The following is a 25,796-nucleotide window of genomic DNA, read 5'->3' on the forward strand; positions in this document are numbered from 1 at the left end:
GTGAGAAATCAAACTCCATCAGAAAATTCAGGAAGACTATTTTATGATGGTAAAAGTAAATGACAATTTATAAAATTAGGCTGTATTATCTACATAACTAACAGTACAAAAGTGTAAAATATTCATATGTTCTGAGGTAATTCACATTATCATATGTACCTACTAAAAATACATTACATTGGGAAAACAGGCAGTAAACTATCTCAGACTGCACTTGAACACATTAACAGTCTAATACTGCCAATAAGGAAAAGTCTTCCTCCCCACTCTTATTCCTCCTTCCTCCTATATACTAAACCTGGCTATGCCATCCTATTTCATCCTTAGTGCCAGTTCTGCTACTTGTCAAGCTATTCATTGCACTGATTTAACTCATTAATCTAGCAGAAAACAACTAGATTTTTAATTTTTTTTTCCTGAGTTCATTTTCTATCATAGTGGAAATGTTAGAAACACTGTAGCTCACAAAACAGTCTGCTGAGTGCTAGAACCCACATAAGTTATACATATGGAAGCAGAGGAAAATAAATAATGGGAGAGAGAGAAAGAACAGGGACCTGCCCAGGAAGCATTAATCTGCCTCAAGTTTCATGAAACCGTGCTTAAGTTATTCCTACAGAATATATTACAGCGTTAACAACACACTATGAGGTAACAGTATCAGTCTATCAACGAAAATGCTTTTGTTCTCAGAATATATATATATATAATTAAAGCTGCCTGACAGTTTTCAGTGTTTAATATTGTGAAGAGATTGTGATCATTATGAGCAGGAATATTAACAAGAGTCTACTGACAGTTTAATTTCTTCTGTGCTATTTTTGTACCAAACTTCCTTATCATGGTATAGAATTAGCAGCTCAAATAATTTGATTTCTAAGGCTAATATAATTCTATGACCATGTTTATTTTAGAAAATGTGTTCCCCTTGCTTCTGCAACACCATGCAGAGCTAGTGACCGAGTTTGCGAGACCACAAGAAAAATATTCTAGAATTGACTGCTACTTCATTTTTAACAGTTATGTTATGCTATGTTACAGAAATTCATATCAACATCTTTTCTAAATTTATGTTCCTTTTTCTCCCCATGGTCTTACTGAGAACCTTTTAACATAAAGATGACCAGATACTGTCAGGTAATTAATTTATAATCAAAATAATTTTGTGTCACTGTCATTTAACTTACAAGAGTTTTTAATCCTTGTTTGGTGATTAGTGCCTCATCATATTGGCCAAGATGAACTTACCTCCCTCTAGACTATTTTGCTAGCTCCCTCTTCCACCAATCTTTCTTGCAACTTTTCATTGCCCATATCCTAGTATTATCTATTTTTTTCATTACTACAGATAGCAAGAACTGTATGGATCATTTGAGATGAAGTTTCGGCTGTGCCACTCACTCTGCTCCAGACTTTTTTTCCAAATAATCTAGCTTCCTCAGAGCAGCTTCTTGTAAAGTTACCTGTATATTGACAATATTTCCCTTGCATGAAATATCACAACATACCATAAATAATAAGACTCAAGATCAATCCCTAGAGTACTCCACTGCAACTATTCCTCTGATAATCACTCTTCTAATTCTACTAATCACCTCTACCAGCTCCTTCTCTACAATTCTTTTACTAATTTCTAGCTTAAGTAATAATTTTCCATATTGCACCACATCAAGTATTTCAACTTAGTCCTAATAAATAAGACTCAAAAAACGTAGTCATTTAATCAAGTTATTAGAGCAACAATGAAATACGGTATGTCAGTTGAGCTATGGTAACAAACTACATGTGTGCTCTTTACTGCAATAAAGAAAGTAATTCAGTTAAGCTTAATCCCCTAACACAGTGGGGGAAAAGTTGAACCAAATTAGAAGCAGACAGAGAAGCTAACCGATTGACCTGGTACCTTAGTAAGTTTGCTTTGTAGATCAAGTCTTCTCTTCCCCCAAATAAATTCTAATATCCTTAATAGCATCTTTGAGTTCAAAGAATTTGAGTGCTCTTCATATGAAAAGATACGTAGTCCAACTGGCTTTACTAACTAGATAGAACATAAAAATGACAGAATAATTTAGGCTGAAACAAAGATTATGAGGTCATCTGTTCTAACCCTGTGCCCAAAGCACAGCTAATAACAAAGTTACATTAGTTTTCCCAGGGCTTTGCGTCCAGTCAGGTTCCAATCATCTCCAAGAATGGAGTATCCAAGACTGCTCTAGACAACCTGTTCCAATATCTAAGTACCCTCACTGTCAATTTTTTTTTCCTTAGTTTATGAAAGATTGCTTCAAAAGCAAATTACTTCTAAAGCAACATTTACTTAAAGCAAATCCAGTTTGTGAACATCCAATTCAAGGTAACTTCATATTACAATTCTTACAGTATTTTAACTTACTATCAAAATAAACATCACTCTTTGACTTAAGAAGTTACAGGCAAAGGACTCGTGAGCTTCAAATCTTACTCTGCTACATTGCATTAATAATATCTTCTGCCAAAGATTTTCATTCAAAATGAATGTATTTTATTCATACCACACCTATTTCTTTAGATGATCATAAAAGTAACAGTGCTTCCCCACCAAGCTCACTTTAATTTCAGTTTTCTAGAAACAACACACATTCTGCAACACTCATTTTCTATCTTGGATTTCTATATCACTGTGTTTTCACTATCGCAGTCACAGCCAGTGTACAGGCTACATGTTGCACTCAATTGTTCTTCTCCGTGTTCTGTAGATGTATGTTTTAGTCAATGACAGGTTGTCTTAGGTTGAAAGATGTAGATGGGGTGTGTATTCTATTTGCCAACTGTTAGAGGTGGGGCAGTTATCCTCTGTCAATTGGACAGTTTTCTTTATCTCTTCCACAAACCAATCCTCCCTCTGGGAAATATCTTCTGTTAATGGGCCATTGAGTCTCACTGCATGACTGATAAAATTACATCATCCCATTGTGAGAAGCTCCACCCAGGTGGAGGAGCCAAGCATTCCTACCTGGATATAATCTGAGATTTTGGAACACCAGAGCAGCCTTTTCCCACTGGATTCCCAGAGAGCAGCTGTCTTCTCCACTGGATTCCCAGAGGAAGACCAGGCCAATCTATACCACCACTGGATCTTCAGAGGAAGTCTACACCCTTCTACAGGATCACTGCTTCAACAGAACAACATCTGTCACTCCAGGAGGACTGCAGCCACCATTTAATCAGACTACTACCAATACCCTGACCCACAGGGTGTCAGGTCATATTCTGACTCTGTCAGTGCTGTTTTGTTTTCTTTTTTTGTACTATTGCATTTGGAATTTAATTTTCCTAGTAAAGAACTGTTATTCCTATTCCCATATCTTTGCCCGAGAGCCCCTTAATTTAAAAACTGTAATAATTTGGAAGGAGGGGGTTTACATTTTCCATTTCAAGGAAGGCTCCTGCCTTCCTTAGCTGACACCTGTGTTTTCAAACCAAGACACAGGTCATTTCCAGCACCTTACCTAATGTTTTACATCACTCCCTACCTGCCCTAAACTACTACTTGCATATCCCTATTTCCCCATGTGTTGGAAATTATATAACTTTCCTATCTAATCATTTTAATTAACTTTTTTATTAATTGCTGTAAATAATCATAAGCAGTATATTACTCTTAAGCAGTGTAATTTTCCACTTTAGCCAGCATGTAGCTGATTTGGTTTTTTAACAGATTGTTATTGTTAAGAGTTTGATTATTAGATCATTGAAACTTTAAGTTTTGCTAAACTAACCCTGATAAGCTTCAATGAACAAAGCCTGAGGGAGTTAAAAGCTGGACACCTGGAATCTAGAATTTAGAGCTTTCCAAGGACATGTTGAAGTAACCAGAAGATAAAGTAACTAACAAAGACGATCTAACATGTGCTGCACACACTCCCTGTCTGGGAAAGATAATAAATATACTTAAATAGTGGACTAATGAGCATGACAAGTGGGAAATCAATAACCCATAGAATATAGAATACTAATTAATGAAGAGAATTATGTAATTTAGAACCAATATGTCGCCGTTGAGCAGGACGGGAACAGAATTACTCCAATATCAGAAGGCAAGAATTGATTTATTTCAAATGAACTGCTCTATATATAGAGAACATCGTGCAGACTAATTTCATTGGTCTTAGAGTAAAAACATCTCACACCATTGGTGCGCTCTGAATGACGCATTGTGGCAAGACATATCTATAAACAATGCAAACAACAAAAGAGATAGAGAATTATTTACATTCTTTCCCAACTGTTTCCCAGGCTCTTGCCTGGTTAGAAAACCACTCTCTTTCTCTCTGACTGAACTGAGAATACCCATATTTCCTCCGTTTCATTTAGAAAAAAGAAAAATGAAAAAGAAAAGGCGGTGTTTGTGCCCTCCTGTAGGGCCCTTGCAGGAAAGCGAACAAACACAGCTCGAGAGTTTTATCAACTCCAGTCAATCAAAACCTCAATTTGGATATTGACTCAGAATGGTCGAAGAGATTCCAAACTCATATTATAAATTTCAAGAAATCAGTTACCAACTCTAGGATAGTAACAACTCATTGTCAGTCTGCCAAAGGACTGGCAGTCCAACTTGTCAAAACCCATTTCCCAGTGTGAGCAGATGCCCACATGACAGAAAATAAGGTATTAACAAACATGTGCACATACCCAAATCAGCCAAATTTGTAATTTGGCAAGATGAGTAACATCTGTTTGCCACAGCTGCAAAGCCTTTAGGCCTCTGGGATTTATCCCAGCCAGTAAGGTGCAGCAGGTCAAGCCTTGGTTGGCATTCATCAAATTGCTTTTGCAAGGTGTGTGCACTTGATAGAAGAATCATGCAAGGCTTTTGGCCCATGCAGTCATGTCCTCAATTAACCACTTGAGTGATAACTTTGAACTCAGGTCCAAATTGCATCCTCAAAGCTTTCAAAACAATTGAGCAGAATTGACCCAATAAAACACTTGAGAAATCTCTGAAATGCCATGAAATCTCTGAAATGCCATGGCCACAGCCCTTAATTCAATCACTCGGGCTGAGGCTGATTCGCGGCTTTCCAGTACTTTGAGCTGTCAGTAAAACACAGCTCTTCCCGCCTTTTTTTTTTTTTTTTTTTTTTTTTTCAAAAAAGCCAGCAGCACCTGCGGGCTGTAGGACCCTGCAGTGCTCGGCGAGGCAGAGGACCCAGTCCAGGGGGCCGGGCCAAGAGTCTGAAACGTGGCCGGCTTTTCGCCCTCCCCCCACCCCACATGGCCACGGATCAAGCCACAGCTTCTCGGGACCCCGCTCTGCGAACAGGAGCAGGACGCGCGGGGCGCGGGCAGGGGAGGTTTTTCCGGGAATATAAAATTCCAGCCTGGTTTTGGGGATCTTGGCACCACTCATGCTTGCCCAGTACAAGGGGCTGCTCCTCGCTCCCAGTGTGTTTGCCCCGCCGTGGGATACAATGGACTGAATCACGGCCCCACCCCCATCCCCAGCCACGGTAGCAGCAGCGATGCTGCTGCGGACCAAGCCGGTGTTCCCTCCTGCTGCCTCTGCCTCAGTGGGACCGAGCTCGGGGCAGTCTGGGGGAAGCGGAGGGAGTGGTGGGCTGGATGCAGGCTCTGAAACAAACAGGCTGTCCAGCACTGGGCTCTCGGCCGCTGGATTGCAGGGTGGAGTCGCTGCTGATGAGTCGGCTTCAGGCAGCGCAGCGATGGGAGCCACTGCGCCCTGCGGGCGCTCCCCTCCCGCAGCGAGCGACGCGGGGGTGCAGTTTCCCCCACGGCATGGCACGCCGTCAGCCCAAGCGGAGCGGGCGGCGCGGTTTTGGCGGTGTCTCTCGGCGCCGGCGGTCCCGGGGTCGGCGCCAGCAGTCGGCTCGGCGCCGGCAGCGCTATCGGTCCCGGGGTGGGGGGGCCGCGGCGGCGACAGGGGCGGCGGCGACAGGCTCGCTCCGAGTGGAACAGAGGGTGGAGCGAAAGGCAAGGCTGCTGCTGCCGCTGGAACGGTGGGCGGAGCGGCGGGCAGGGCGGCGAGCCCCGCTACCGGCAGGAGTGGCGCCATGGCAGGCGGGGCGTGGAAGGCAGCCACCACCCTGGCGCAGGAGCCAGTCCCACAGAGGGCAGAGCGGAAAACGACATGGGAGGTCCCGCCCAAGATGTGTTGCTGCACCGCAGGCGCTGGCATTGCAAAGGATATCAAATCAGCCGGTCCGCACGGCACGCAGAGGGGTGGGCCGGGAGGCAAAGCCTGCCCCGCCGGCAAAGCCGAAGGCCCCGCGGGCAGCGGGGAGCGTGCCAGGGGACGAGTCAAAGGCTCCATTGCTGGTCCCGGCAGTACAAGAAGGCGGGACCCGTACATCTGCGCAAGCTCCATTAGCGAAGGAGTCGGGGGGGCTCCAGTCCCCACTGCGCCACGGACTGCAGGCGGCGCCGGCCGCCCCGCGAATGGAGTCTGCAAAGGGGAGGGGGGGGGGGCTGCAGAGCCACGGGCGGTGGCAGCGGCCGCCGGTCCGGGGCCGCTCCATGCAGTCCTTGCAACGTCGGCCGGGGCGCAGACTGCGGCGCAGTGAGTGTCCGGAATCCCGAAATGTCCCGGTCGGAACCGCTGCCTCTTTGGGTCTTGCCCTGCAGGGCTATGTAGATGTGCCCCCAGACTGTGAACAGTGCGGACGCTGTAGCGTCCTCCTTGCTCGTCTGTGTCATGAGGCACCGACCCAAACCTCCTGTGTTTTGGTTTGTGCCCATTGCCTCTGGTCCTCTCACTGGGCATCACTGACAAGAGCCTCGCTCTGTCCTCTTTGCACTCTTCCTTTAGGTATTTATATACATTAACAAGATTCCCCTTGAGCCTTCTTATCTCTAGGCTAAACAGTCTGAGCTCTCTCAGCCTTTCTTCATAGGTGAGAGGCTCCAACCCCTTCATCATCTTTGTGGCCTTTCATTGGACTCTCTCCAATATGTCTATGTCTCTCTTGCACTGGGGAGCCCAGAACTGGACAGAAGACTCCAGGTCTGATGGGGCGTAACTGGCTCAACTGTGCTGATGTGAGAGGCAGATGCCATGTCTTAGAAGGTGTCATAAACCATCAAAGAACCCCAAAGTGCCCCCAGACTAATTTCTGAGGCCTTCCACCACAAGACTGAAAGCTCCCCCCCAGGGGAGGTACCTGGATGTTCCCACAGAGCCTGAGCATATTTTAACCCATTGGACTTTGTGTTTCAAGGGTCTGTTCCTCACCCCCAATGGATCAAGACAGTGATCACTACTGTGACCAACGGACATCAAAATTGCATCAACTCTCATTGCAGATCCATGGGTAGTGATATGTTCCCTTACTCTTATCCTTTCTTTCGTTTCCGTTATACATTTTCTTAAATGATATTTTCATGCCTTTATATTGCTATATTATGATAGATAATAATAACCCAAATGGCTACATACCTGCTTTCCACTGTGAGACAGAGTGAAAATTTAAGAATAGAAATCTATTTAGATTTAGATAAAATGTACCACTTTGAACTTGCTAGCATAAGTAAAATATGCTGTTTAGTCTAGTAACTTTGCAACTAATAAAACTGCCCCAGCTAAAGAAAAAAAGTGCAAATTTCTAAGCTAAAGAGATAAGAAATAAGAGAAACTCCTTAAACCTTAAAACAAACAAAGCAAAGTAACCCAAAAGTTCTTTCTAACAAAAAACTAAGTACAAGTGTAACTAGCTGTAAGTGTAACACAAAATCAACAAAATGAATATACATAAACCTATTATAAAATTCTATAAATATGTAAATTAGTAAAGAATAACAAAAAAAAGATCGAAAATCCTCAAGGGCACACATGTCCTTTAAAGAGGAACAATCCCCCACATGCGTCCAACACTGTAATAAACATACCGTCCCTACAAATCTTTATAAGAATTGTAGGGTTTTCATTTTTCATACGTGCTTCATTATGGCGAGCCAGGCAGGAGATTTTCTGTCCTCACAAGGGCAAAAAAGAAAACATACCTTCTTAGCACGCCCCAAGAAAGTTCCCTGGAGGGGGCTCCGCTCTATCTCAGCTTACCACCTACAGAGACAGACAACGACCAGCTAGTGTACAGATAAACAGTATGTATATCAAAAGACCCCAGAAGAGACAGAGAGAGAGACAAGACTGCTAGTAAGTCACTCAAGAGACATCTAAGTGCGTAGCCGCGTTCCTGCGCCTGCAAGCAGTCCAGCCAATAAGGAAGCTAGACTAGAGACAAGTTCACTGTTCGATAGAGCAGCCGCTAGCAATCCTAAGGGTAGGTCAAATGAACCCGAAGTTTGTATGCTTATAGTGTCCAGACACTGTATAGTTAATGTATTTGTAATCATGTAAGTGCGTAGTGCATAAAGAGAGTAAACGAGCAAACAAGTAAGTGTACCCGCGGCACGGGGGGGGGGGGAAATTCTACTTGCGTCTGAAGCGGCCGAGTAAAGCCCAAGGCGCCGGCTGGGATAAACTGTAGGGGCAAAGAGTGCCCCGCGGAGAAGTAGAACAAGTAGAAAAATGTAAGTAAAAACATTTATTGTGTTTAAAAGTAGTAATTTGTGTAGACTGTACACATTTTAACCGTGGCTAGACGAACTTAAGAAGTTCCTCTGCCCCAGTAGTTCAAACTTAATTCCTAAAATTTTACTGCGTGCTGTTATTCTGATTGTGTCCAGAGTGTGTAAAGACCAAAAAAATCTGATGTAAGTAAATGCTGAAGTGTTGTATGCTGAGTTGTATTAAAAAAATAGGCACTTGAAAAAATATCACCTTTCCCAGAGAGTTTGTGTAATTTTTCCCCTGCATTGTAGTAATTTGATTCTCTAGATTATAAAGTTATGTTTGTAGAAATTTTAAAATTTTGTTTATAACATGTGATAAGTTAGAAAAGACTCTTTGTTTATCATTAAGGAAACCACAAGACAGAAAGGAGAAGACTTGTGTAGATAACAGAAAACCGCAAGACAGAAACTAGATAGTATGTTGATTACTTAAGATAATTGTGCAACTAGAACTTAGGCACATATAACATATAACCTTATATGGAAAAGATCATTACAGGGCCGTGAACTTTCACCGAGGAGGAAGAGAGGAGCCTTCCTCAAATGACCACCAGAGAGTAGAAGAAGACCCCCTAGCAACAGAGGGCGCAAGCGCAGAGTACACTCAGAAATACCACGGACACGGAAAAAGAAACAGTATAAAAGACTGTGGGAAGGGGGAAACGGGGTGAGCTGTTGGCAGAGCGCTGACTCCCCGGCGGCACCCAGCGCTGTTTGCTTGCCATTGCTTGCTGTAACCAATAAATTTCTGATTGACTCTCGAAAGGCTGAACAAATTATTCACCTCAATTTATAACAATCTGGTGCCGTGACTCGGATAAGGGCTATCCGTTGGAAGCTCCTCACGGGGAGGCGCCCTCGCTGCCTTGGCAGCGAGCCCCGCACAGGAGTCTTCCCTCTGAGACCCTTACCGACGAACCCAAATCCGGTGGCAAGCAAAGAATAGCCGGCAACCCCTTTCATCTTTGTGCACGAAGTCCCGGGCGAAGACACAGGATTGTGTAAGTACCTTTCAGTAGTCCTTTGGGGCTACTGAGGTTGCCCCGTTTAAAGGGAACGGGGGCCGCTCATTTGGGGTTGGGATCCCGGAGTGTGATGAGTGAGACGTCTCTGTGAGACGACGTGAGTGTGGACCTCATAGTAGTGTGTTTCCCACACCCGGCGACGGTCTGGGCCATGAATTGAGGGAAGCGTGGAGGTGTATGTAAGAAGGCACTCCGAAGATGGGACAGAGGAAAAGCAAGCCCTCTGGTCCCATGGGTGGGGGAACCCCTGTAAAGCTTCCCCAAATATAGCCCATTCGGACTAATGATTAAAAATTGGGATGCCTTACCCTCCAGGAAAGGAAAGGACAAGGTGAAAATGGTGTACTACTGCACGGAGGTTTGGGGAGGGAAACAAATAAGAGGGGACCATTTGTATTGGCCAGTGTTTGGCTCACTTGAGGATTGGATATGTCAGGCTTTAAATATTTATGTGAATTCTAAAGAGCCCTTTAACTTAGAGGAAAGTGAGTATGCCTCCCTCTGGATAGTGGGGGAAACTCGCACTACGTTGTTTGCACTTAGTACTAGGGAGAAGAAGAAAAGATCGAAAGAGGATACAGACTTATCCGATTCCACCCCTCCACCCTACATACCTCTTCCCCCTCCACCACTTCTCCCCCGCCCCCTCGTTCTCCTCCCCGGAACCTTTACCCACTCCTACCTCCACATTCACCACAACATCCTGAACCCTCTGCCCCAGTACAAGATGACTCGGAGGGGGATGAGTTGAATGTTGAGCTCCAGGGGAATAACCAGCGGGTAACTAGAAGCCAGACTAGGAAAAGGCAGGAGGAGGGGGTCATATGAAGCGGGAATGTCGACAAAGGATGGCTGATGAAAAACAGTTTCATGAAGACTAGGGGTGTCAGGGGCTTTATTGGCTGGGGACACGGGAGAGAATGGAGCCCCTGGTAAAGGTTAAATTAGGTCCCCAGCAACAAGAGTATGAGTTCCTTGTGGACTCAGGGGCAGGAAGGTCGACTGTCCAAACCCTTCCCCAGGGGTGTAAAGTATCATCCAAAACAATGCATGTAGTCGGGGCCAAAGGGGAACCTTTTGGAATACCTGTAATAAAAGATATTTTTCTTGAAACCCATTCTAAAGTAGGGGTGGGCTCATTCCTACTAGTTCCAGAAGCAGACTATAATCTCTTGGGGCGAGATTTAATGGTAGAATTAGGAATTGGAGTAGATATAATAGAAAATAGGTTAAGTGTTAAATTGTGCCCCTTACGAGCTGTGGATGAAGCAAAGATAAACCCTGAAGTTTGGTATACCCCTGACACGGTGGGAAGATTGGAAATTGAACCCTTTGAAGTAACCATTAGGAACCCTGAGGTTCCCGTAAGGGTCAAACAGTATCCTCCATCCAATGAAGGGAGACGAGGATTGAAACCGGAAATAGACAGGCTCTTAAGGCAAGGATTGCTTGAACCATGTATGTCCCCTTTTAACACCCCCATTTTACCGGTAAAGAAACTGGATAGCAGCTACAGGTTTGTACATGATCTGAGGGAGATAAATAAGAGAAATACTGAGAGATTTCCCGTGGTTGCCAACCCCTACACACTTTTAAGTCAATTGGGACCCGAGAATCAATGGTATAGTGTAATGGATTTGAAAGATGCTTTCTGGGCTTGTTTCCTTAAAGAAAATTATAGAGATCATTTTGCTTTTGAATGGGAAGACTCGGACACACATAGGAAGCAGCAATTGAGATGGACTGTGCTCCCCCAAGGGTTTACTAAATACCCTAATTTGTTTGGACAGGCCTTGGAACAGATCCCAAGAGATTATACACTGGGGGAAGAGACAACTCTAATACAATATGTAGATGATTTATTAATTGCAGGAAAGGAAGAAGCAGTAAGGCAAGAAAGTATAAAATTGCAAAATTTCCTTAGCCTAAGAGGACTAACAGTATCAAAATCTAAATTACAATTTGTAGAAGAGGAGGTGAAATATCTAGGACACAGATTGACTAAGGGAACAAAAAAAAATTGGATCCTCAAAGAGTCCAGGGAATACTTTCACTTCAGGCTCCCCGGACAAAAAGACAAGTAAGGCAATTATTGGGACTTTTGGGATACTGTAGACAATGGATAGAGAATTTCATTGGAAAGGTTAAATTTCTTTATGACAAACTAACCAAAGACGGATTATTAAAGTGGTCCTCAGAGGATGAGGAATGACTGAAGGTCCTTAAGACCGAACTAGTGAACGGTGCTGTCCTCGGTCTTCCAGATCTTAAGAGACCCTTTTATTTATTTGTTGATGTAAGTGAAGGGACAGCACATGGGGTTTTGGCCCAAGACTGGGCTGGAAGTAAGAAACCCGTGGCATATTTATCCAAACTCCTCGATCCCGTTAGCTGGGGTTGGCCTACCTGCCTACAAGTAGTAGCAGCAGCTCTTTTGGTGGAAGAAACAGGCAAGATTACCTTTGGGGGAGAACTGCGAGTTATGTCACCCCATAACATAAGAGGAGTATTACAGCAGAAGGCGGAGAAATGGATTACAGATGCTAGACTTTTAAAGTATGAAGGTATTTTGATATCGTCTCCTAAATTATCCATAGAAACCACAAATTTGCAAAACCCTGCCCAATTTTTGTATGGGGAGCCAACCTCCGAGCTTGCCCATGATTGCCTCCAACAAATAGAGGAGCAAACAAAGACCCGACCAGATCTAGAAGAAGAAGAATTAGAGCTCGGAGACCGATTATTTGTAGAAGGAAACCGAAAGTCTGGGTATGCTATAGTAGATGGAAAAACCTTGAAGGTAGTTGAATCTGGTCCCCTAAGCCCTAGCTGGTCTGCTCAGGCATGTGAGTTATATGCAGTACTTAGAGCATTAGAACTATTGAAAGGGAAGGAAGGAACCATTTATACTGACTCTAAGTATGCTTATGGGATAGTGCACACCTTTGGGAAAATTTGGGAGGAAAGAGGGTTAATAAACTCCCAGGGAAAAGGACTGATTCACAAAGAATTAATAAAGGAAATTTTGCGAGCCCTACGATACCTGAAGAAAATAGCAGTGGTACATGTGCGAGGGCATCAGGCAGGGATAGGAACTATAGTAAGAGGAAACTACCTAGCTGATCAAGAGGCGAAAAGAGCAGCATTGCTGACGCTAACATACAAACCAGTGATTATGCGGAGGGAAGACTGTACCACCTGTGGAGAAGATCTAGAGACAACACCTTGCTGGTCATGTTGGAAAACGTATGGAGTAGATTCCATACGATGCGCCTGCGGAAATCCTAAGAAAAAGCATTGTTGGTTTCATGGTGTAAAATATATCTTAACATTCACCACACAAGAAAAAGAAAGATTGGATCAAATGGGAGTGCGGGAAAAAGAGGAAGGCAAATGGGTTTTACCAGATGGCCGAGAGGTGCTCTCTAAAGCAACGGCCTTAAGGATATTGCAAGCAATACATAATAAAACTCATTGGGGAACTCAGGCGTTAATTGATCAGTTTGCCATTAAATACATGTGTATAGGGATATACAACTTAGCTAAACAGGTAACACAGCAATGTTTAACATGCCAAAGGGTAAACAAACAACAGCAAAGAGAGAGGGTGATGGGCGGAAGGGAACTAGCTCGAAGACCTTTTTCACACATACAAGTGGATTTTACAGAGCTACCTAAAGTAGGGAGATATAAATACCTGCTAGTGATGGTAGATCATTTGACTCATTATGTGGAAGCGTTTCCCACAGGAAGGGCCTCCACGCAGGCAGTAGTAAGACTACTCTTGGAGGAGATAATCCCCAGGTATGGACTAACAGAAATAACAGATTCAGATTGAGGCCCCCATTTTGCATCTAAAGTAGCAAGGGAGGTCTTTACAGCCTTGGGCACTCAGTGGAAGTACCACACCCCCTGGCACCCACAAAGTTCGGGAAGAGTAGAACGAATGAATGGGGAAATTAAGAAGCCATTAACTAAGTTGATGATGGAAACCAAAATGTCTTGGGTAAAATGCTTGCCCCTAGCCTTGCTAAATATTCATACACAACCCCGAACTGATGTGGGAATCTCCCCCTTTGAAATGTTATATGGTATGCCATATGATTTGGCAGCTCCTGTTGACCATCCTCGTATAGATAACTCACAGATCAACAATTACCTTATACAAATTATGAATAGAAGGAAGGAATTGAGGGAAAAAGGACTTCTAGTTCAGAGACCACCCCTGGACTTAGCAATGCATAAAATTAAGCCTGGGGATAAAGTACTTATTAAATCATGGAAAGAAAACTCTTTAACACCTCGTTGGGAAGGCCCGTATGTTGTCTTGCTTACTACAGAAACTGCGATAAAAGGGTGGACTCATGCGAGCCGAGTAAAAGGACCAATCACTTTAGACAATCACTGGAAAATCACAAGTTAGCCGGGAGATACAAAGGTCACTCTGAAGAGGAACTAATGGACTCACTACTGGTAGTACAGACTAACCATATAGGAGACCAAAAAGGATATACCTACCCCCTTGTTAGTGATTATACGGTTGTTTGTGAAAGAACAGACTGTGAATGTTACCCTTTTGTATGCTTTATTTGTAAAATTTGCCAAGAACGGTGGTGGGTCCATTGCCAGAACGGGAGACCACCTATCGGAATCTGTAAAGGGTGTTATCAAACCAAGAGGGAACTAATGGAGGTAGTGCTAAAATTAGGGGAATTGGCAGGGGAGTGGGTACGATTTGAGACTGGGACGTGGCGGGAGGTTTATTCCAGAGGAGTACATCCGGAAAATTTTTGTTTCCACCCTAGTAAGCCCACTCCCTTCGTTGCCCAGATTACAAAGAGGTGCTGCTGGGCAGAAATAAAGGGGGTTCCGTGCGACTCAACTCCAGTAAAGGATAAAAACTGGGAGCAGTATAAAGTTAGGCAGGGGCAAGGGGTTCGGTGCACTGGCGAGTACCGCTGCTGCCGAGAAGATGGTCTACCCCGTGGCCCGAAGCACCGGAGTCGGCGGGTGAGGCAGAGAGGAAAGAACCAGCCCCCCCCCCCAGTGGAATAATGCTGAAATGCTCCAATTACTGCCAACTGAATACTGATCTCCCTCCAGAGGATGGCTCAGTCGTCCCTAAAGCACCTAGAGGGCAACGAATCCAGAAAAGGGAAATGAGACATAATAAATTTGGTTTTGTGATAAACTGTGGTAACTTGTTTGTTCATCAAAAGAATTGGAATATTAAAGGAGGAAATATAAAAATTAAAGTATAAGGGACTAGCCTGCTTGTTAGGAGATAGGGGAGGACAATAAAAAAAAAAAAAGCAACTGCTACAAACCGCAAGGCTATAGACATATTGCAAAACCGCAAGATCACAAGTATGATTAATCACCATATAGGGAGCTTTTCTTAGCTTTTTTGCAGACACAGGCTAAGGATGTCGGGGGATGGCCGGAGCTGATTATGAAATCAGCGACCACCAGGCAACGGCCACCGGACTAGACAACGTAGGAGTGCTCCAGGTACGCCCATCACTGTCCGGAGCCGATTGTGAAATCAGCGATCACCTGCCTCGACACAACGCAGAAACGACGCAGAGAGATGCTCAAGCTACGCACACCGCTATCGCAAAAGACACGAATGAAGAAACCTCCAAGAAACTATAAAAAGAAACTGAATAAGGGAGTGGGGTGTGGGGCACTGCAGTGTGGGACACTGCAGGAGGGGCGGTTAGGAGACCCCTACCCACCCAGCGCTGTTTTGCTTGCTACTGCTTGCTGTAATTAATAAAATTCTAATTGACCTTAAAAAGGCTGAATCAAATTATTCGCCTCAATTTATCACAGTTTAGTACGGCCAAAACCCCACGCTTGTTGGCAAACTGTGGGAATAATTGTACTCTGCGCCTTGAATCAAGGGAAAGGTTCCCAAATTTCACACCAACCCTTTAGATGGACACTGACTCGAGTAGATGGTACAGAAATTCAGGAAAAGGTAACATCTGGGTCTCTGAGTTTCACCCCTCGGTTATGTGAGCTAGTTCCCATAGACCCTTGCTTAGACAAAAAAGGATTCTATATGTGTCCAGCATCAAACCCTGGAAAGGGGTACTGTAATTACCCTGGGGAATTTTTTTGTGGATATTGGGGTTGCGAAACAGTAGCACTGGATTGGGAAGTAAAGAAAGATAAGTTCCTTAAAGTATCCTGGGGGCCCTGTGGCTGTGACCCTCCAAAACGGGATTCAAGTCAGGGGGTGACAAACCCGGGAAACTGTGAATTCATATATCTGAATATAACTGAACCAACAGATCCCGGATGGATTGTGGGACGAACCTGGGGAATTAGATACTGGGAGCCGGATAGGGACAGAGGTAACATGTTTGCTCTAAAGAAAGGATTCGTGCCCCAAGACCCACAAGCTTTAGGCCCAAATCCTGTGATAGCTGAAGAGAGAAAAGAGATTTACTTCAGGGAAGATGGTAATTCAACCCACTCAGGGGCCGAGGATACTAACCAAACCCTTAGTAATCAAACGAGGATATTACCAATCCTCAACCTGGTACTCTCTGGAAACTGATAGAAAGGGCCTATCAAGTCCTTTATAAGACGAACCCTTTATTCACAGAGCATTGCTGGCTTTGCTTTGATATTCAACCTCCATATTATGAAGCTATAGGGATATCTGAAAGAGCCAGACGACTGAACGGTAGTAATCCTCCACAATGTAATTGGAAGGAAAGCCAGACACAGGGAATAACTCTTACTTCAGTAACAGGAAGGGGACGATGTATTGGAAGAGTCCCAACAAACATGGAACACCTATGTGAAACAATTACTAAGACTAAAAGGGAAGATAATCCAGCTAGGTGGTTAATTCCAGCTAAAAACACTAAATGGATATGTTCAAAGGGAGGGTTAACCCCGTGCATCTCTCTGGAAATATTTGATGAAACCTCCGACTACTGTATACAGGTAGCAATAATTCCTAAGATCGTATATCATTCTAATGAATATGTATACGATGCACAAACTACTCCAACACACCACCTACAGAAACGAGAACCACTAACTGCACTTAGAGTAGCTACCCTAATGATTATGGGAACTGCCGGTGTAGGCACTGGGGTAGCCTCTCTAGTGAAACAGGCTAAAGAATTTAATAACCTAAGAATTGCCGTGGATGAAGATTTGACCCGAATAGAGCAATCCATCTCAGCATTAGAGAAATCCATAAGGTCATTGTCTGAGGTAGTTTTACAAAATAGATGGGGCTTAGACTTACTGTTCTTACAGCAAGGAAGTTTATGCGCTGCCCTCAGAGAAGAATGTTGTACTTATGCTGATCACACAGGGGTGGTCAGGGATACAATAGCAAAACTAAGGGAAGGATTAGAGAAACGAAAAAGGGAAAGAGAAGCCAAACAAAGTTGGTATGAAGCCTGGTTCAACAGTTCCCCGTGGCTGACTACCCTATTGTCCACAATTGCAGGGCCCCTAATTTTACTGATTTTGGGACTAACCTTTGGCCCGTGTATTTTTAATAGGGTCATAGATATAGTAAAGGGGAGATTGGAGGCCGCTCACCTCATGTTGATAAGGGCCAAATATGAACCCATACCGGAGGATCCTGAGACTAATGAAACCTTAGCCCTTAGCTTACAAGAACTAAAAAGGTTTGATGAACAAAATAAAGAAAAAGAAAAGGGGGGACTGTGATAAGTTGGAAAGGACTCTTTGTTCATCATTAAGGAAACCGCAAGACAGAAAGGAGAAGACTTGTGTAGATAACAGAAAACCGCAAGACAGAAACTAGATAGTATGTTGATTACTTAAGATAATTGTGCAACTAGAACTTAGGCACATATAACATATAACCTTATATGGAAAAGATCATTACAGGGCCGTGAACTTTCACCGAGGAGGAAGAGAGGAGCCTTCCTCAAACGACCACCAGAGAGTAGAAGAAGACCCCCTAGCAACAGAGGGCGCAAGCGCAGAGTACACCCAAAAGTACCACGGACACGGAAGAAAGAGTATAAGACTGTGGGAAGGGGGAAACGGGGTGAGCCGTTGGCAGAGCGCTGACTCCCTGGCTGCACCCAGTGCTGTTTGCTTGCCATTGCTTGCTGTAACCAATAAATTTCTGATTGACTCTCGAAAGGCTGAACAAATTATTCACCTCAATTTATAACATAACAAGTGTAGCATTTTCTGCAGAAAAGCTACAGTATAGTGATTTATGTTTAACTTTCATAAAACAAAGGAATTCCAAGAATTCCTCTCCCACAACAACTTAAGCCCCGACTCGCGTAAATTTGAGATAAAAAGGGGAGTCTATGTTTATAGGCATATCAGAGTTTTTACTTTAACAGGCACAGCCTTTTGCAAGGCAACAAAGTAAGTGTCCGTAAAAACAATGCTTTAATTAAATTGTGCGAGAAGAGAACAAGAAAAGACTGAGATTTTATAAAAAAGAGTTTAAATAAGAGACAAATGAGTTTATATAAAGAGACTTTATCAGACTTCAGCTAGTAAGATAGTAAATCTAGACTAAAAACAACCTGCCATAAAAGTTAAGTGATAAATGCCAAAGTAATAAACGGAATAGCCTACAAGCAATTCCCAAGTTTTTAGTACATTGAAAAGCTAACACCTTGCGTGAGTACTATTACAATGCAGAGTTTGTGAGAAGCGCTAGTATTACTGTTCTATGCCCCAAGTGTAAATTAAAAGTTCCTAATCAAACTGATTCAAAACCTGAAATCTTAAAGCTTATGTATAAAAAAATGCATCTAATATCTACCACCCAGAAGTCTGTGTGTAAGAAAAACTGAAAAAAAACTGTAAAGCTTAAGTAAAAACAAAAAAATTATAAAGAATAAGAACTAACCAGAGCAAAAAAGTTCCCGAACTAACCCCTTTGGGGGGGGCTCACTAAAAGAAAACCACCAGTAAAAGCAGCTCAAAAAAAAAAAGAAAAATTTTAATACTTTATTACAATCAATACTGTTTTAAGACGAAAAAGCAAATAAAGTCTTGTATGTTAATATGTTTTTCACCTTAAAGAATCACCCAAAATAACAAAGTCACTGTAGGTTCAGAGTTCCCTCTGACCCACTAGTGTTAGCTCCTTAAAAAAAAAAAAACAAAGCAAAAAGAAAGCAAATCAAACGTCTTATTCAGCATGCCATATAAGGCAGCAATGTATAAAATCAGACAACGTTTATAATACTGAAATACAAAAACATACATAATTTGTTAAAGGCTCCTCCTAAAGTAACAAAAGATGAAGAAAACCGCTGCAAAAGGGAAGAGGACTCAAGCTCCAAAAATATACCCACTCGAACCCATCCCCCTCCTAACAGTCCAATTTAATCCAAAACTAAGAAGTAACAGACCCCTCTGCTAGAGGCAGTGGGACCAAGAAAAAGGAAAAAAGTAGAATTTTAGTTGATACAAAGGCCATATATTCAGTTTTAAATAAAGCTTTAGTACCTGTAAAGAACAATTATGTTGTAGTGTGAAGAACAACTGACCAGTCTAAGAAGACATACTTTTGCAAACCTTTGAAGTAACAATAGTATTTACAAGTTTTCATATATGTCCAATTCACTAAACATTCTAAAATGGGGATGTTACTCTAAAAGTAAATAATCAAAAATACATAAAGGTATTAAGTTTAACATTAACAGCCATTAAAAAAAAAATTAGTGAAAAGATATTAAGACAAGTATTTTTCAGGAGTATAAACCTCTAATGTAGCAAAAAAGGTGAAGAACGCCCCCCATAGTAATCAAACTTTAAAAAGAGACACAACCAGTAAGAATTAAACAGTACCCCCTGAAAAAGAAGATAAGGAAGAAATCAGCCCAATAATTAATAGTACAAGATTAAGAACTGTCAATAAGATAACAAAATATTTATATCCTGTAGTAACAAATCCATATACCTTACTAACTTAACACCTGAACTAACCTAGTTTACTGTTTTAGATCTGAAAGATACTTTCTTTTACCTCCCTATCCATGAAACCAGCCAGAAAATTTTTTACATTTAAATAAAAAAGCCCCAAAAGCAAGCACAAAACCCAGCTCACATAGTCCATGTGCCTCAAAGCTTCAAAATTCCCCCACTCTGTTTAGAGAACAACTTACAAAAATCCAGAGTCCTAAGAAACTCCACAAGAAAAAAGAAAATTAAAAAAAAAAACCACAAGCATAGCAGAGTAGTACCAGCTGTAAGTTTATAATTACGGACTGTTCATCAAATAGAAATCTCCAGTAGACAAAAGAAGTCACACAAACCTTTCACCAAGTAAAGAGTGCCCTCATGTCAGCTCCAACTTTAAAACTTCCAAATGTAAGTAAACTATTCTTTCTATTCTCCCATGTAGCTCAAGACTTAAATTCATACCAGAGGGCAGTTACTTACTTTTCCAAGTAACTAAATACAATGCCAAAAGATAGCCAAGTTGCCTCAGAGCTGTAGCAGCAGTCATGCTAAATATACAAGAAGCACACAAGTTTACCCTAAGACAAAAATTAACTATACTAGTGTCCCACACAGTGTCCACAGTACTAAAAGTAAAAAGAAACCACCAGCTCTCACCACAGAAGTTCCTAAAGTACTAAACCATCATAGTAAAACAAAATAATATAAAGTAGTAACTAACATTGTCAACCCAGCTTCTTTTCTCAGTAGAAATCAAGAAGAAACAATACACCACAATTGCCTAGACTCAAACAACAGTAATAAATTAACTTTTCAAAACTCCCATGGAAAGGGGGGTGTCAGTATTTATAAGTATTAACAAATACATTTTCAAAGTAGCCAGAAGCGTTCCCCACCAAAACTATCAAGATAACCAGAGTAAATAACACCGCTTTCAAAGTTCCAGTCACAATATTCCCAGACAAAGAATCACATTTTATTTCCAAAATAGTGCAAAAAAACTATATAATGACTTTAAGCAGACAAGTCAACGAAAATAAAAAGACATGTAAGCTAGATCTCAAAGCAGAAAACTAAGTAAACCAGTACATAACATACAGCCTAAAAATTAAGTATACGTTAAGTCTCTTACAAAAAAGACTTTATAACCACAGTAAGAAGAACCATTCCAAATGCTTCTCACCACCTTCACCGCAATCAAAATTAAAAAGCAAAATGCCCAAATCCGCCATGCTCAAATGGAACAAGCCCCAAAAGCCCCTTAAAATTAACACTGAGAAACAATAAACTAAAACTTATTCGAGCAAAATAAATGTATTGCAAAGAGAGTCGTTTATAATTTTATTTATAAAATTATTTTGTATATAATTTTAATTAAAAATCCTAAAGTACCTCTATCCAAAACAATACTAAATAGCCTTAGTCCCAAGTTCTAATCAGTACACTAAATCTATAAGAAAACTAGTCACTACAAGAAGTAGTCTTGCAAACTTAAAACCCCTGCAGTTATCCCTAAAAGACCAGAGTCCAAGATCTCAAATTAATAGTAGAAGCGCTTAATATAGTTAAAGATAACATATCTTTAACTTTCAGTTTTATACAAGCACAGTTTTAGATGCAAGCAACAACAACTTTAATCATACGGGAGGGGGTAAAAATAATTTTCCAGCTAAAATTCAAAAAATTACCTAAGATAATATGATTAATTCTAAAAGAAAGTCCTGGTAGACTATAACAAATTTTCTAATTATATAAAGAAATCTCAGAAACATCTATAACCTATAATCCTGCTTCTAATATAACCACTACCTTTATGCTTACTGTATGCAATACCACAATTTATATTATCCACCCCATTATCACACTAAGATTAAATCATAAAAAATAGTACTCTACCTCTCAGAACATAAAGTGTAAACACAAAAAGTAAACGAAAAGTGACAAACAGCAAACTTAAAATCTTGTGCTACTAAAGAACAACTAAGATACGTTTGTGAAAACAATACTACTAATGCTCAAGATGTGTCTTGACACTAAACAAAGTACCTACCACTTCAAGATTCATCCAGTCACTGATCAGAAAACTGTGCTTGTATATACTAATAAAAATTGTGCATACTTAAGAACTCCTTGTGCTATTGTAATTGTGCCTAGTAAGTCAAATAGACATAACAAAACATAAAAAAACACTTATTAACACAAAAATTTACATTAAGTTAAAAAATTTACTTATCATCTTATGGAAAGGGAGGAATGAGAGTGAAAATTTAACAGGGTAGAAATCGATTTAGATAAAATGTACCACTTTGAACTTGCTAGCATAAGTAAAATATGCTGTTTAGTCTAGTAACTTTGCAACTAATAAAACTGCCCCAGCTAAAGCAAAAAAATGCAAATTTCCAAGCTAAAGAGATAAGAAATAAGAGAAACTCCTCAAACCTTAAAACAAACAAAGTAACCCAAAAGTTATTTCTATACTTTCTAACAAAAAACTAAGTACAAGTGTAACTAGCTGTAAGTGTAACACAAAATCAACAAAATGAATATACATAAACCTATTATAAAATTCTATAAATATGTAAATTAGTAAAGAATAATAAAAAAAATATCAAAAATCCTCAAGGGCACACATGTCCTTTAAAGAGAAACAATCCCCCACATGCGTCCAACACTGTAATAAACATACCGTCCCTACAAATCTTTATAAGAATTGTAGGGTTTTCATTTTTCATCTGTGTTTCAATTGCAACCAAATTGTTCTAAAATAAATCCTATATGTATATATTTACAAACATCAATCAGTGTCATTTCACTCTAATCCACCCCAAGGGATTAACAAGAACCTAGGTTACCCTTGCCTTCTAGGGCAGGTCATAATACTTCTGTACAAGTCTCGAATATCCGGTATCATACACTGCACTTGAATAGAAAACTAGCTATAATTGCAAGAGTTCACTTCCATACGGCTACCTAGAAGACTGCATCTTAATCTAAACTCACAGGCATTGTGATTGGCTCTGGACCCTATTTACTACAATTAATTGCCTTTACCTACAAAGACTCACCACACTTAGCAATTCGAAGTTAACAATTCACTCCTAACTACCCAAGAATATCACATCTGTGACCTGTCTCATTAGAGTAAGTACGTGGTATGAACATAAGTAAGATGAAACTCAGATGCTCAAAGGTTCTTTATCTTCTTAACAGGAACCAAAATCTTGAAACAAGATAGAGACCATCACATTTGCACACTTCTCTGTCCAAACAAATCTCAATGTCCCTATCTCTCCATCAGCATCCTCACATTTCAGTCAGCCAACTTCAAAATAAAAGCATAATTATGCCTCTTCTCCAGCAGTGAATCAAGAATGCTATTATTTTTTACACATGAAAAACAAGCCAATATTAGGTTGTTCATGTCAAACTGAATAGACACACAGTGGTTAAGGTGGCCTACAGAATGCACACACACATATACAAACTAAAGAGGACCAGTATCACCAAATTTCACATTTATTTCAGGCTTGCAAATAAATGGATTAATAGTTACTTAAGTAACAGAGTTTTGCATTGCACGCAGGTTTATAACCCTAGGCCCAATACCACCACTAGCACAAAGGTATTGCAATATTCAGAAAAATGTTCTGTATTGGTATTTGCATAATCTAATGCTTCTCTCATTAAATCATTATGTCATTACATTAAGATAAACTCCTTTTTAGACACTGACTCCTGTGTTTTCTGTTCAAAAATATTAAATTCATTCTTATGAAAGGACTGCTTTAACACTGATTGCTTTGTCTCTTCACTTTCAGACATGGCAAATATACAAACCATTCATAGGATAGAGTCTTTTACTGATATGTAAATGGAATAGTATCTTGTATTTTGACAGCAAAAGAAAAAGCTTTCAATCAATCAGTCTTTCCATTTTCTCAAGAATACATTTAGGATTAACTATGAAAACAGTTTTGAACTTGAACTGTCTTCCAATTATATGGTTTTAAGGAAATTTCAAATTAGTTGTTCAGGTTCTTAAGTCTACAGACCACCTCAGCCCCACAATAAAAGGAATAACAATTTTAAAAAATGAATCTCCACTTCAAAATTGCATTTATATATGGATCTCAGTTTATTATTCACTCAAATATTGTTTATTTATTTACAAAAACATCCTCTATGTTATTTAAAAACTCCTTCATACCCATGACAACACACTTTCAAATGTCACAACTGTCAAGTAAAACATAAACATACTGTGAGCACCTAATAAAAAAAAAAAAGAACAAAAAGATTAGCTAAGTTTAATCCTCTCCTTTAACTATTATACATTGGAGTAAATGGAAATTAATTTATGTCCATTTCCAGAAAAGAATCACTTGGGAGTCATTCCAAGACCCACATAAAACTATATATTCCTGAAACTATGTCGGGTATGCAATTTTGATTAGCTAGATAACAGCAGCACACATCTGCATTCATTTGCCAATAATCCCTCATATTTCATATATTTGCTTTATCCTACGATTTTCCCATTAACTAAGACTTAGGAGTCAAGGAAGGCCTTTATTATAAATTTATGAAACAAATAACAAAGATTCAAATATGAACTTCAAGGTGCTACTCCAACACAAGCCAAAAATGTGATGATGTTCATGATTGTATCTGGGTTTTGCCAAATTAAGTAATTTGATTTCAGAAAAAGTGAGATAATAGATGCTACCAATTACTTTTTAACAGTCTGACACACAATTTGGATGCACAAAGATGCAAAAATTTAAGGCAACATACCTATACAAAATATATGGTTACAGGTCCCCAAGCTCCACTATAAGACCTGCTCCTGATCCTAGATACCCAAGCAGGAAATCTTTTTAAAAGGAGCATGCCTCCAAAAGTACTTTCTCTATTTTCTGATACATTATTTATAATATTGCTTCAGTGGAATGGGACAGTCCCCTGTATTTTCTGGTGTTTCTATTCTTCCCTTATCTATCCCATAGGTTAGGTTGGTGTAATTTTAACACGTGTTAAAAAGGATTCTATCCTCCCACACTGACATAGGGGGAAGCAAAGACTTGGGGAGCAAGCCCCATCTTCACTGAAGGAGAAGTGTCCGGAGGGCAGCAGACAGTAACTTGTTGGCGTTGTTGACTCTAAGTGGCCATTTTAATTTAAGGGCCTTGGGATTTCATGCTGCCTCCTCCGTGGTGTCCGGCTCCACTTCCCCACCCTCACACCACTGGGGATACAGGGAGCTCCTTACCAGGATAAGAAAACACATCTGCGGGAGAGGCAGATAAGTAGATGGGTCTCCAGCACAACTATCGCGGAGTAGCGGGTTGCAGAAGCAGGCCCTACACGGGGCGGAGGATGGGAACAGTCCCGAGCACTCACCCCGAGGGGGCGGGGAGATCCCGATCAGGGACACGAAACCGGAGGCGAAGAGGGAAGTGACTCCGGGAAAGGACAGAGGGAGAGAGGGAGGGAGAGAGGGAGGGAGGGAGGGAGGGGTCGCGGTGGTTACCTATACTGGGCAGCAGCCCCGCTATGGGTGAATCCAAAGTAGTTGCCGGTGGCCATTTTGGCATCTTCTCCCAGGCGGCTGGGCACTGTGGCGAAGATAACCAAGAGGCGGCAGCGGTCGGGGCCATGACAGGAGGCCCGGCAGGAGGAGGCGGGGAGAGAAAGGGACAGACAGACAAGAGACAGAAGTGCGCGCGAGCGCCAGGTCAGACACGCCGCCTCAGGACCACCGTTCCTCCGCCCCGCGCGCGCGGGCCGCATCTCCTCCCCCTCGCCGCCGCCCCCCTCCCCCCACGCTCACGGACAAACAGAAACATCGAGCGCCATTACTTACCATAGGTGAAAGAAACTACCGGGCATATAGGAATCATGAGTGCAAGCTAGCAGGGACAACGGCGGTTGAACTCTGAACTCTCACCCCCGTTCTCACCGCCGCGTCCGCTCACTCCCTTCCCCCCTCCACACACACCTACGGCGACAACGGCAGTGTGGCCGGACCAAGGCCGCGCGCACGCGCGAGATGTGTGAAGGGCTGCTAGAAGTTGTAGTTCAGCCAGTGGCTACGCCCCCGCCCGCAGAAGAGCACCCTCGATGTCGCGTAGGCTCCCACCACACTTGAGGCGTGAATCCTCCTGCGCTTGATGTTGCAAAGGTTCTTGGGAGTTGTAGTTCCCTTCGCTGAGGCCCGGGCGCGAGGAAGAGCTGTTCTTAGAGTAACGCTGCACGTACCAC

The 25,796-nt window shown here is 41.8% G+C and overlaps 1 protein-coding gene and 1 non-coding gene across 4 annotated transcripts in view; both read right to left on the bottom strand.

The window, feature by feature from the left end:
• Nucleotides 1-25,593, bottom strand: part of LOC128822764 (zinc finger RNA-binding protein-like) — a 75,523-nt gene extending 49,930 nt beyond the window's left edge. For all 3 annotated transcript variants that reach the window (XM_054004572.1, XM_054004571.1, XM_054004573.1), the window contains exons 1-2: nt 25,399-25,593; nt 25,066-25,150 (exon numbers count right to left, since the gene is read on the bottom strand). In XM_054004572.1, the coding sequence (XP_053860547.1) occupies nt 25,066-25,150; nt 25,399-25,435 (122 nt within the window). In that variant the 5' untranslated portion in view covers nt 25,436-25,593. The remainder of the gene's footprint in view (nt 1-25,065; nt 25,151-25,398) is intronic.
• Nucleotides 835-971, bottom strand: LOC128822772 (small nucleolar RNA SNORA66). The gene has a single exon (XR_008441590.1). It is a non-coding gene; the product is annotated as a small nucleolar RNA SNORA66 (small nucleolar RNA).
• Nucleotides 25,594-25,796: the final 203 nt, after the last annotated feature.

The sequence above is a fragment of the Vidua macroura genome (assembly GCF_024509145.1).
Source record: "Vidua macroura isolate BioBank_ID:100142 chromosome W unlocalized genomic scaffold, ASM2450914v1 whyW_random_scaffold_74, whole genome shotgun sequence".
Classification (NCBI taxonomy): Eukaryota; Metazoa; Chordata; class Aves; order Passeriformes; family Viduidae; genus Vidua; species Vidua macroura.